This window comes from Xenopus laevis, chromosome 1L (assembly GCF_017654675.1).
Source record: "Xenopus laevis strain J_2021 chromosome 1L, Xenopus_laevis_v10.1, whole genome shotgun sequence".
Lineage (NCBI taxonomy): Eukaryota > Metazoa > Chordata > Amphibia > Anura > Pipidae > Xenopus > Xenopus laevis.
In genome coordinates this window covers 83,761,478-83,775,204 of record NC_054371.1, presented here as the reverse complement: position 1 = coordinate 83,775,204, position 13,727 = coordinate 83,761,478, and the positions used below count along the sequence as shown (strand labels likewise).

Below are 13,727 nucleotides of genomic sequence, written 5' to 3'. Positions count from 1 at the left end.
AGATTTAAAAACATCAATATTCCCAACGCTGGAGATATTGTGAATTCATTTTATGGAGTATATGCAATTCTTAAGGGAGCTTCTTCTCCATGAATACTTTTTCTTGCTACTTTGTACTTATTGTTAAATGCCAAACTCCCAGTATGCTTTGGTAGCTTTCTAGTGCACTCATAAAGAATGAGCTTGTTCCACATAATAAAGGGCTTGAACAGTATGGCTTGAGTATAAATATAAGCAATAATGACAAAACTGAATCCTCAACCGATTTTTGTTTTAGTTTCTGGGATCAGTGTTCGAATAACACATAAGCAGATATCAGTAAATAAATGTCCATCCCAAATCCCACCCTAACTGATGTTCATGCTGGGATTTTAGGTATATTTGGACAAGGCCCCTAAAGTTGAATGAATCTTCAAAGAAGTCAAGCTAACGTGAGCTGAAGTGAATTGATAGACAGTTAATTTTTGTGTGTTTACTTATTAGGACAGCATATGCAGTAGTACTATTTTAAAATGATTTATTTTTTCTGAAATAATAAAATCTTTTACTTGATGGTAACTAGACTGCATGAACATGAAGTCTCAAGTACTCTGGATAACAGATCCGTTACCTGTGCATACAAATTCACCTGTTTTATTGTTCCACACATGAATAGTATTTTGAAGAAATAATTAATATTGACAGTCAGACTTTCCATTTACTTGCATTCTAACCTTAAAAACTTCCCAAAGTGAAGATAAAAATATCTTCTCAGCAGAAGAGGGCAACAAGAGGGACCTTTTCTCTTGTCTGGCTGCTAAGATGTAACTCAGTCAGACATGTCAGTTCAGTCAGAAGGAATGTCAGTAAAAAACTAAATTCAGAAGTCTGTTGCAGTTTCGTAGGAGACAATGGGCACTACAAATTAAGGAAGATGAGCAGAAGCCATAACTAATGTATTAGACAGGGAGGCTTTGTGCGTAATGTTCTGTGAAAGTCACTAGCGCTTGAAACATTTCTAGGAGCACATGGAACACATAAGGAAGAATAAAAAAAGGGGGGGGTTGTGGGTGCACTCCTAAGGCTAAGTTAAATTGTGTTTAAGTATAATGCTACTGATTTGGCCAATAAATAAATGCATATTCCCTGGTCCCCTGTCTAAGTAATTCAGTATATATGCAAGTGCATGGGTTTACAAAAACATGGGTTTTTGTTACAAAGTTATGATCATAAAGTTGATAAGCCACCATACCACATCAAGGTTAACTCCACATGGTGGTCCCTAACTTGTTTACCTCTGGTCATAGTATAAAAGGTCTTGTACCTCTCTGCATAGTAGCATTACTTGGAGTAAATGGATCCTGAACCTTGGTTTCAGTCTGAGGGCTAGATCCTCCCCACCACTAGCTTGTGGCTTTTAAGAGAGAGAGACTGCCCAAACCAACACCCATTTTTTTTAAAAAAATGGAAAAACAATAGTGAAGGCAAAGTAAAGTTACAGCTGCACACTTGCATGTGCGTGAGTATAGGTGTGAGTATAGGTAAGAGTATAGGTGTGAGCAAAAACAAGTAAAAAAGCCAAACTAAATAAAGGTAATCTTGTGATCCTATGATTTTAGACAGCCATGTGGAACAGAGCTGGCAGCTATACATTACGTTAAATAACTCCTTTTGTATGTCTGTGGGTTAAGATTTTACAACTATGCACGGGGGAAAATAACCTTTCGAGATTTCGATATCTTCAATTGAGGCATTTTGTTTTAGCTATTGTCCCTAAGGGCATACTACCTCCCGTTGACCCGCTGTCAGCACTTTGCCGCCTAGGTTATATTCAAAGAGGGCTAACATCACGGTGGTATTATTTGTTGAACTCCACTAATTTGGAAACCCATCCACATGCTTACATGAAAAAGTGGGAGGCTGATTTGCAATGTAAGATAGATTTGCCTAGATGGCAGAGAATGTGGGAGAATGCAACAAAAAGTTCTATATGCACTATTATCAAGGAAAATATATACAAATTGCAAATGAGGTGGTATCATACACCAGCACTACTGCATAAACTGTTTCCTCAAACTTCTTCTCCCACATGTTGGAGATGCAACTCTGGGGAAGGTACTATCTTACACATTTTCTGGTCGTGCCCGGTGATTTTAGGCTTCCGGGATTCTGTGAGTAAATGGTTGGGAAAAGTGCTTTCCTCACCTGTGCCTAAAGACCCGATTATATTTGTCTTAGGGGATACCATACCTAACGTTGCAACTCCACTGCAGAGACTGGCAAATTCTATTCTGTCAGCGGCTAGGTGCTGCATAGCCAGTAAATGGAAGGGGTCATCCCCACCTTCAGAACAAGAGTTGTTAAATCGGATTCGATATGTCAGACGGATGGACTTTTTAACAGCTTTACGTAATGACACAATTGACCGCTTTAATAACATTTGGGGCAATTGGGATGTAGCCCAGGAGGTACTTTCTAGTTGACATATTTCGCCACTCATGCTACCTTCCTTATTTACCTAGCCATATCGTTCTAGGATGTTATGCATACCACTTTGTTATGTCTGCTCAGGATGTCCTGTATTTGAGATGTTGATACTGCTGTGCTGAAACTCATTTGTGTGTATAGCTGTATTGAGTTTTATGTTTCTTATTTTTCATCACTTCCAGATTATTGTGTACACTATGCCATTTGATCTCCAGATACGGGATAATACTTTTTGAGTGATTGTTAACTGGAGATGACTTTCATATGTGTTCTATACAATACTGTCCTCTTCTATATATTGCGATCTATTATGCCAAATGTGAAAATACTGTACACTTCTATGAAGATGTTTTCCTTTTTGTTTAATAAAAATATTTTGAAAAAAAAAAAAAAAAAAGATTTTACAACTATGATGCCCAAACACCACATAAACTTTGTATATAATTAAAGTTCCTTAACATTTCAGTTAAAGTAGGAAGGCATGACCTGTTGTACAAACATAGCATTTTTTCTATGTAGATTTAAACATGCATGTATGAAAGTTGGCGTATTAATTGTTCACAGACTCACACTCTATATCATTGTTTCATAAACTGTGGGAACAGTTCTAGCCTATGACTAGGCATGAAATGTGTTAACTCCATGCCTATGCTTTTTTTTATTGGACACTTTAACTTTCCTGGCAAAAATAATTTTTAGTCGAAATAGACTCTGAAGTTCAGTAGTCTGTTAAAGGAGAACCAACCCCCCCAACTAATGAAAACCGCTACCCTCTATAGTACACCCCTCCCTGCCCCCCCCTCACAGGGGTTAATACCTGTAAATTCCCCTAAGTTTTTAATTACCCCTCAATGCAGAGTCAGCGCAGTGGAGCTCACAGGCTCCATCTTCTGGCACTTTGGTAATCTTCGAGTCCCTAAGGCAATCTCCGTGGCTTTCAGCGCATGTGCAGTTGTTCGGGACCTGCATTTTGCTACAACTGCGCATGCGCCACTATGGCGATTACTTACTGAGGATTCCCGAAGCGATTAAAAAAATGGCCCCCCGTGAGCTCCAATGCGCTGACTATGCTTCGAGAGGTAATTAAAGACTTAGAGGCATTTATAGGTATTAATACCTGTGCAGGGGGGGGACAGGGAGGGGGGACTATGGAGGGTAGGGGTTTTCATTAGTTGGGGGTTTGGTTCTCATTTAACAGAACTGTACTTTGTGAAATACATTTTGGTGTAATCCAAGCAATTTACAGGCTAGGAATAAGGATCTAAAACTTATGCCAATATTTTTTTTTTTGATTTTACATATTTATGCATGGACATGCTATAAAAGTGTGTTCTAAGCCCACAAATAAAGTTTTCTTCCTGAATTTATTTAGCCAAAATGAATAGGACTTTGCCCCTTTAAAGTGCATCTTTGGCTGTATTCATATCTTCCGAAACTGAAATATGTCATCCTGAACTGAAGTATGACATATGTTCTTGCTGGCCATTAGGCTGGCATTATTTATTTGTTTAAAGCCGGACCCCTCAGTGTTTAAGGCACAACAGCAGGCAGTTAATCCTCAGAGACAGATCTGCTCTAGGGTGTAATCTCTTAATGGGAAAGCATTCGATTCTTATGGCAGAAAACCTCTCTTTTCTTCTAACAATGAATGCCACTATAGCTTAAACCAGTTAAAACAGAAAAACATGGTACCAACACCATTGTCCTATTTATGATGAACCATCATGACAGATTTTTAAATGCATAAGTAAATGTTTGGTTTTTGAAATAAATGCATTTCTAAATAGCCATGTTTGACCATATATGTGGCACATGTAGGGATGGACGGACAGTTCTGATAGACCATTCTGTACTCCTGGATTAGTTACAGTCCATGTGTAGAAAGTATGTATTAAAGTTTTTCTTATTTTACTTTATTTATAAAGTGCCAACTTATGCTTGATATTAAAACATTATATACAACCTTTGCCCCTAGGGAGTTTACAGGGCCTATCACATTTATACACAATATGGTTGGGTTTATCAGATGGCAATTAACCTGTCTGTTTAGTTATGGAGTGTGGGGGCACTGTGAAGATGTCTTGAGACCAGCAACGTGGGAGTCAAATTTGTATTCAGATACAGGTAACCAACATTGTGTCAGGCTCTGCTGGGATTCAAGCCAGGGACCTTTGGGTTTCTGGCTCAATGCTTTAAACACTGGGCCAGGTGAGCAGCCTGTAGGGTTGCTTGCTATATGTTATCTGGTCTTTGCAACCCTAGCCCAGCAGCAGCCTGATTGGTTTGCAGTCAGCCATGTCATGAATTATTAAAATGAAAGTAAAATTAACATTCGAATAAGGTTAACATAGTGAAGTATATTAACAAGAACAAATTCAGTCCTACTTTTAAACCTTGCCTTTACCTATTTCTGCCTTGACCTTGCCGGTTCCTGCTTCCAGTCCTATTCTGACTTATACACTGTCTTATATCTTCCCTTGCTCTACCTTTTTCTTCCTCTCCTGCTATCCGCTCCAGTCCTCTCCTGCTATCCCATCCTCTCCTGCTATCCCGTCCTTTCTTGCTATCCTGATCCTTCTGCTCCAGATCCTTCTGCTCCCCTATCCCCAGTCTAATCTGATTCTACGCCCGCACCATCCTGTTCTGAATCTACGCCCGCAACGTCTAGTTTTTCCCCATCTGCTCCATCTCGCTCCTACCCAGTCTGTCCTGTCCTGATTCATCCTGTCTAGTCCAGTCCTGATCTTTGCCCTCTTCATCCTGTTCTGCTCTGCACCTATTCCAGTCTGACTCATTGCCCTCGTCACTCGTTAATGTTTAAATGTATTAGCATCAAAACAAACTTTTAAGCAAATATAAAATAAAGAACTATCACTTACAGCTAGAAGACTATTAACCAATGCCTTGTATATGTGAAAGGGTTATAGGAAAAAATGGCCAGTATATGATCATTCAACCCATGTACTAAAACCCCTGGTTATTTAACAGTGTGTTTTTCTTTCCTAGAACCCACTGGACTGTGGGAAGTAAAGGAATTATCCACAGCATCTTCCTATGTTTTGTTTGTCCTTTGGACGATATTCTAACTGGCCTAAAACAGTAGAAATAAACTGCTTACTGAACTGGTACTTTACCAGTCTAGGCATATATGGCACCTCTAGTGGTGGATGGACAGTTCGGACAGACCATTCTGTGATCCTGTTAAATTGAAGTTGGTCTGTCACGACTGAAAATGCTATGATTCAAATCTGTGGTTGGGCTATCAACAGATTTTAACTTCCAGTTGCAGTTCATTGAAAAAATAAAAATAAAATTGTAATTAAAACAAAAACATATACAAACAATTTACAAACCATAGTACTTAATACTTACCCAATGTACCAGCATCATCCTCTATACTAACATGATCTGCAGTACAATGTGTGCTAGCTTCCAGGTGAAATTCAGCAAACTTCAAATGTATAACCTAAAAGATATTTATGGTGTTTAGTTTACACTTTCATAATTATAACAGCATAATAGTACAACAGACATCTAAAAAATTTGCAATGGGCGTTTCGGGGAGATTTAGTCGTCTGGCGACAAATCGCCTCATCTTTGCGGCGACCAATCTCCCCGATTTGGTAGCCTCAAAAATGTAAAATTTACAAAAAAAATATTTAATTTCATAACATGCATGCAATGGTAGTCCTGTATTTGCAGATATATTTGTTTTCAATCTAACTCCAGTCTTAGAAATTTTAAGTGATACATATCCTTTATGTGTGCCCAAGAGCCCTACAAAGTTACAATAGAAATAATTTAAAATAAATATTGTGCTTTCTTTAAATAATGACAATGTTTTAAACTGCTTTAGCAGAAACAAATGTATATTATTGTTCAAGCTAATCTATTGTTGTTAAGCTTTAGCATGAAATGCAACTATAGAGATCACGATTTATTGACTACTATAAATTTTTTGTTAAAAACTATTTTAATTAATGGACATTCTGAAGAGCCCAATACAAATAAGCAAGAAGCATGTTTGAAATTCACTTAACACCATTTTAAGTGATAATCAGTTGTCAGATTCTTTGTTTTTATGCTTCTTACTTTATTCTGTTCCACTGTTATCTCCCACATGCAGTTTTTACTGTCATCATAGTTGCTGGGATAGTTCAAACTTTCAAAGCTTCCAGATGCCCCAGATAGGTGCTGAATAGTACCACAACCTGTGGAGTATGGAAAGAAAATAAAATAAGCCTCAACAATAATATAAAATATGTTACAATGTAGGAAAATTAACATTTTCTCTTTAACCCCCCCCTTTTCTGGAAAAAAACTAATGTAGTTTCTCCTCCATTATGAAAAAAAGTCAGCCTTAATGTGAACTGCAATATATTACCATAAAACTTTATAATTGGTGTAACTTCCATGTAAATTAAACTAAAATATGTATTTAGTGGGCAATTAAATATAGATGCACACTAATTGCTTGTGTCTATTGTTACTATTTGCATATTAGTAGCTTGCATGTGGTTTAAGCATATCACCCTGGTGGTGCCCTTAAAAAAATCAGACTACCAGAATATTGCTACATGGGTTCAAGTCCTTGTGTTGGTTCATAGTAACATCATAGACATAGTAACATCATCGACATAGTAACATCATAATGAGTGATATCTGAAAACACATGTAGGGTACCTGAGGAGACGATGCAGAGTTGCCTCTAAACAACCATTTTGTGCAAGATAACACAGAACAACAAGGCTATGACATTGGGCAATAATTTACTTGTTTGGTAACCTGCCCAAATGATATCCTATCATTTATGGTTAAGTGAAACAATTTTGCATAAGCAATTGCTTCAGTTTTATCAGTAACCAAAGCCAGGGGAATATTCTTTGAATTTAATTTAGATAGGGACTCCAAAAATACATGGTTAAATCAATAATGAATCAAAACAGAAAAATTCTCAATCTTAGATCTAGCCCTGTAACCTCTTAACCTCTATTTCGTTATTTTCATTCCCCTTTTCCTTTGTTTTTTACATTTTCACTTATTTGCACATCCTTGTCTATATTCATGTACAAATTTATATACTGTATTAGTGGTTCAGAAAATATGCTAAGTGCAATGTATTTGTGTAAAAGCAATTTAAGTGAGCCTGTAAAAATTGTAAACAAGTTAATGGAACATGTTAGAATTTAAACCAGACTAAAGTTCAACTGCATAACTGAAATATTAGATAGAAACCTACAGTCAAGTGCACACTTTATTGCTCTTCCTATTCCTTATCAGTACTCCTTTATCAATTATCACAAAATTTCAAGATTATTCAAATGCCAGTTTTCCATAGATAATGAATTTGTGGATCAAAGGTCAAAGTATTTTGATGTTTGTAGTATAGGCTGAAGATTCCTCATAATATAACATAGTTATATAGTAACAGAAAACCATAAATACCTTTAGTTTTCTTAATTTACAAGAAATGAATAGTTCCCTGTTTAAAATATTCTCTAACTTTCATAAATAATAAAATAGAATTTAACAAAAACTGAAAATCCAGGCATGACTTGCAGTCTATTTCCATAGTAGAATAATAGGTCAAATAGCATGAGGCTTAAAACAATGTAAGCCAAGATGCTTATTCTGAACAAGAAGCTATGCAAAAGTAAAAAAGGTCTTCCCAGACACTAGCATGTTAACATTACCAAAAATGCATCAAAGGGGTTGTTCACCTTTAAATTAACAAGTTGGGGCACATTTACTTAGCTCGAGTTCGAATTTCGAATGTTTTTTATGGCTACTTCGACCATCAAATTGGCTACTTCGACCTTCAACTACGACTTCGAATCAAACTAAAAATCGTTCGACTATTCGACCATTCGATAGTCGAAGTACTGTCTCTTTAAAAAAAACCTCGACCAAGTACATTTGTGGTTTTTGAGATGAGTAATAAAGTAATTTGAAAGTTACAAATAATCAGAAGAAGAAGGCAAATAATTGGAAAACTATAAAAAAGAAAAAATTAAGGCCAATTGTAAAGTTGCGTAGAATTAGCCATTCTATAACATACTAAAACTTAAGTTAAAGGAAAACTATACCCCCAAAATGAATACTTAAGCAACAGATAGTGTATATCAAATTGAATGACATATTAAAGAATCTTACCAAACTGGAATATATATTTACATAAATATTGCCCTTTTACATCTCTTGCCTTGAACCACCATTTCGTGACTCTATCTGTGCTGCCTCAGAGATCACCTGACCAGAAATACTACAACACTAACTGTAACAGGAAGAAGTGAGGAAGCAAAAGGCAGAACTCTGTCTGTTAATTGGCTCATGTGACCTTACATGTGGTTTGTATGTGTGCACAGTGAATCTTACGATCTCAGGGGGCGGCCCTTATTTTTTAAAATGGCAATTTTCTATTTTACAAATGAGCTGTTTTACTCAGTATCTTTTAATAGAGACCTACATTGTTTGGGGGGTATAGTTTTCCTTTAAAGTGCAACCACCCCTTTGAGAGCTACATGAAGCCATTAGGCAACGGATGTGGTCTACGGAGAGCTAGTGGAATCATTTTATTAATCAGTAATTGATAAATTATTGATAAATTAATGTAACATGTATAGCAGTGAAGATTTGCCAGTGAATGTGATATGGACTAAGTCTAGCTATTAAAGTGGAACACAAATTGTACAGACAGGAATATAGCATTGTAATTTTTTTCTTTTGTTGCTATGTTTAAAAAGCAGCAATTTTTCTGCTGTGGGTTGTGTAGGGTGAATGCGTGGCTAATTAAATAAACATTGACTCTGACTTCAGGATATGTTGGTTGGATGCATTCTAATATAATTTACTGGTTCTGTGTAGAGGTATGGGACCTGTTATCCAGAATTTATTCCTTTAAAGGAACAGTAACGTCAAAAAATAAAAGTGTTTTAAAGTAATGAAAATATAATGCAGTGTTGCCCTGCACTAGTAAAACTGGTGTGTTTGCTTCAGAAACCAGTGCAGGGCAACACTACATTATAATTTCATTAGGTTAAAGCACTTTCATTTTTTGATGTTACTGTTACTTTAAGTTCATACCTTGGTTGCCTACCCATTGTCTAGAATAAGTAGTTACATTTTATACATTCAAAAGATCTAATCCAGTGCCAGAATTATTTAATTATTTATATATACAGAATGTGCAGGTATTTATAAAGCCCCATCCTTGGAAAATGCAGGGTTGCTATATGCACAGATACAACAGAAGGCAAATATCAGTGTAGTGTAATAGTGCCAGCACTGATGTACATGGAAGGGATGGAATTAAAGAACTGGTGGTAAACTGCAGGATTAACTGTTTATCAATCTTGCTTGATAAAACACATTTCCAAGCATTTCTCAATTAGGGACTACTGTTAGGGACAGTGGCAAGTTGAGTAGTCCAATCATTTTGTTACCTGGACGATTAATAGTTCCTTGGGTGGGCACACAAGTGTTAATTTTACGGTCAGTATAATATTGCTTTAGCATATTAAAACTCTCAGAGAGATGCTCACTCTTAAAGGAGAGACAAACCCTAAAGTTAAAAAAACCCTACCCCCCCACCCTACATAGACTCCCTCCCTGCTCCCCCTCAGCCTAGCTGCTACCCCGGGCAAATGCCCCTAACTCTTTACTTACCCCTACTTGCAGATTCTGTCCAGCGCAGTTCACGGCAGGCATTTTCTTCTCTTCGGTATGAGACTGGCGTATCGGCGCATGCGCAGTTGGAGAAATTTTCTGTATTGCGACAACTGCGCATGCTCCGAAACTCACGAAAATTGCCGAAGTGCCAGTCTTATTCCGAAGATTACCGAAGCAACTGAAGATGGCGCCAGTGAACTCCTCTGGACAGAATCTGCACAGAGGGGTAAGTAAAGAGTTAGGGGCATTTTCATAGGATAGCAGCTAGGCTGAGGGAGGGGGGGTCTATGTAGAGAAAGGGGTTAGGGGTTTTTTATATTTAGGGTTTGCTTCTCCTTTAATGCATCATATGATAATTCCTACGGTTTTACTACAGGCATAATACTTACATTCCCGCTCTTTCCATTGCTACCTTGATAAAATATATTTTAGAATTTAGAATACTAGGATACTAGAATTTGTAGAATTCTTTTAAATAGTCAACATTAACTGATTTGATTTGATTAACTGATTTGATTTATATAGGCGGTTATTTATCAAAGGTCGAGCGTTTTACCACGAATGAACTCGAAACTGGAACATTATGTTTGAGAAAAAACTAGAATGTGAAAAACCCCATTCTGCAGATTCGATTCCCGCAACCTGAAAACTCAAATTTATCGAGTTTTCAGCAAAAAAGAAACTCAAATCGCTTGAATCATTAGAGTTTTCAGGCAAAACCCTCTGAAAAGAACCTTGAAGATTAAACAGGCTGTTAATCTCTTCAAATGGTTCAAGGGACCTCTGCAATTAACTTCCAAATGACCTCCACATTTCTTAGGTAGTATATTTTTGAATTCAAGCTATTTCCAGGGTTGGGGTATAATTAATCAAATCGAATATTCAAGTTTTTTTTTTAAAAAAAACTCGATCAATTCAAGGTTTTTTTTTTAACCCGAGAATGTGAGTTTTGAAAAAATACAACTCCAAAACTCACATTTTTGTGGAAAAAACAACTCAAACTTTAATAAACCTGCTCTACAATGTATATCTTGGATATGGCTGCTAAACAAAAATGTAAATAAAAATGTATAATGCTTAATTATATATAATGGTTAGTGATGGGCGAACTTATTCGCCAGGTGCAAATTTGGGGCGCATTTGCGCGATTCACCACCATCGAATAAATTCGAAACGCCCGCGAAAATTCGGCTGAAAAAATTTTTTTCGCCAGCATCGAAAAAAACGGATGTCGGCGTCAAAAACGGCCGCCGGCATCAAAAAAACTGGCGCAGGCGTCAAAAACGGGCGCCGGCATCAAAAATGAGACGCCGGCGCCGTTTCGCAAATTTTTCGCCATTTCATTTTGCCGGAAAATTCGCGAATTTCCATCGAAATTCTTTGTATCTGTCTAAATATTATTTGAGAATTTCACTTTGATTTGCAAATGTGCTTGGAATCTTGCTTACATTCTCTCTTTCTCTCTCTCTCCCATTATCCACCTTATTGCTTTAAAAAACTTATGTCATTTATGTATGCCCACTTCTCAGTTTGTCTGTTGGCCTTTACATGGATAAAACAGACCAAGTTTGCGCCAATTTTGTAAAATTTTCACACCTAAAGTGAAAGATTAACCTAATTGTAAGGCAAATTATATACACGTTTTAGGTGTATATATACAGATGAAGCCACTTTGATTTGTGAGTTAAATGTGTCATGACTCAGGGTTAATTGAAGAAACTGTGTTATCTAAAGTCATCTTAACTCATTTAATGCATTTAACCTTTTCATTAGCATACCAAAGCACCATTGTTCACAATGGTGAATGCTTTAATTAGATGGGATGTTGTGACGCAGTTTTCTGTGTTAAATGAGATAAATGGGATATCTGTGTTTAGTTATTCTGTGTCAAACAGACAAACCAAAGTGGCTGCATCTGTAGTTGAATAGTTGAAGTAGATGCCTGCCAGTTGGATCCAGTAAAGTCTCCACCTTTAGTAGGCAAGAGAAACTTGTTTTCACACTGTTTGGGATATCTAGACTTTTGAAATATATAAAACCAGAAATCTGAGATTAATCTGACACTTATAATATTGATTTGTGAAGAAGACTTCTTATGTTATGTACTCACCTTCTGCTTCTGATGATTTAGGCTTTTCAAGAAAGCAAACCACTATTAGACCAATACAAGCACAAGTCATAAGAACAAAGAGTGCAATCAGCACAGACTCCAATGAGCTTAGCCTCTTGGAAGCCATCCTTGAGTTCAGTCCTTGCTGGAGCCCACAGCCTGTGGCTCAGGTTTCCACAGACTTCCAATGGACTGAAACAAATCTGCTGATGAGTTAGAAGTGTACACTCCACTTTATCCCATTGATCTATATAACTGTGAACCTTGGTCAGTGCATTTTATGGTTGTCATTGTCAGCAGTTGTATTTTCTTTTAAAGGGATTCATGGGAAAAATGTTTTTGCGAAATGCATCAAATAGTGCTGTTGCACTATTTATATAAAAAAGATTTTTTTTTTATATTTAATTTTAAAATCTGACGTAGGGTTAGACATTGTTGGCTGTGACATTGTTTCCCAGGTGCTCCATTCATGTGACTCATGCCCTGATAAACTTCAGCCACTCAACTGCTGCACTGCAAGTTGCAGTGGTATCACCCCTTCCCTTTCCCCCCAGCAGCCCCTCTGCAGAACAATGGGAAGGTAACAAAATAATGGCTCCCTGATTTGGTTGTTGTGTCTTCTTTATTAAAAACTGGAATTACAAGTTAAAAGGGCACACCTTGGTGCTTGTGACAATCCATTAGAGGATATATGGGACAGTTCTCTGGGGTACATATGCTAGAGTGCTGATGGGCACAAACTTGTGCCCCTTAGTGTTCATCCAACAAGCACTTGCTATCCAACAAGCACAAAATGGAGCACAGTGTGCAAAGAGAGTCTTTTTTCCCACTTTGCACACTTTGTTCTGCAATGTAAATAACCCCTTATGCTACACCTACAAAGACTATGTGCGTGCAATAGTTAAGACAAATTAGGATAGTTGAAACATGCTGACCCCACGCTGTTGTGAACTAATGATGGCAATGTCTCGCAATTCAGTAGATGCTAAGAACTTGGTGTACATATAATAGTAATGGGTAAAGCAGTAATTAAAATTACTTAAAAAAAGACAAACATGGCAAATTTGATATGAAGGGCCATCATCTTTGCTGTTGATTTAGTCATGACTTACATGACTGACAACATGCCTAATAATACTACAGACTCCAGTGATGGACTGTTGAAAAATTGAAGTGCACCATGCATGGGACTATATATATACGTGAATATACGTGAATATACGTGAATTCTGTGACGTGAGTGCCGACTCTTCCATGGACTGTATATTGATATGTCTGAGCCTGGCACCCGAGTGAGTTATCGATCTGATTATTCATCTAAACAGAAAGAATGCTAATACTATGATTGGGGTTGAAAGTCTCATAGTGGATGGATGTGATTACTTCTTCCTTTTGAGGTCTGTAATGGTCTAGTACCCACAAGTGACTTCCCTCATTAGATGCCCTCGACAAGATGCATGCAAAAGAGTGATTAGTCCCTACA

At 37.1% G+C, this 13,727-nt stretch overlaps 1 protein-coding gene across 1 annotated transcript in view; it reads right to left on the bottom strand.

Moving 5' to 3' along the window:
- LOC108719625 (ovochymase-2-like) overlaps positions 1-12,414 on the bottom strand; it is a 62,093-nt gene extending 49,679 nt beyond the window's left edge. Inside the window, exons 1-4 of the mRNA XM_041584083.1 lie at positions 12,245-12,414; positions 10,524-10,546; positions 6,559-6,762; positions 5,839-5,932 (exon numbers count right to left, since the gene is read on the bottom strand). Of these exons, the coding sequence (XP_041440017.1) occupies positions 5,839-5,932; positions 6,559-6,762; positions 10,524-10,546; positions 12,245-12,371 (448 nt within the window). The 5' untranslated portion in view covers positions 12,372-12,414. The remainder of the gene's footprint in view (positions 1-5,838; positions 5,933-6,558; positions 6,763-10,523; positions 10,547-12,244) is intronic.
- Positions 12,415-13,727: the final 1,313 nt, after the last annotated feature.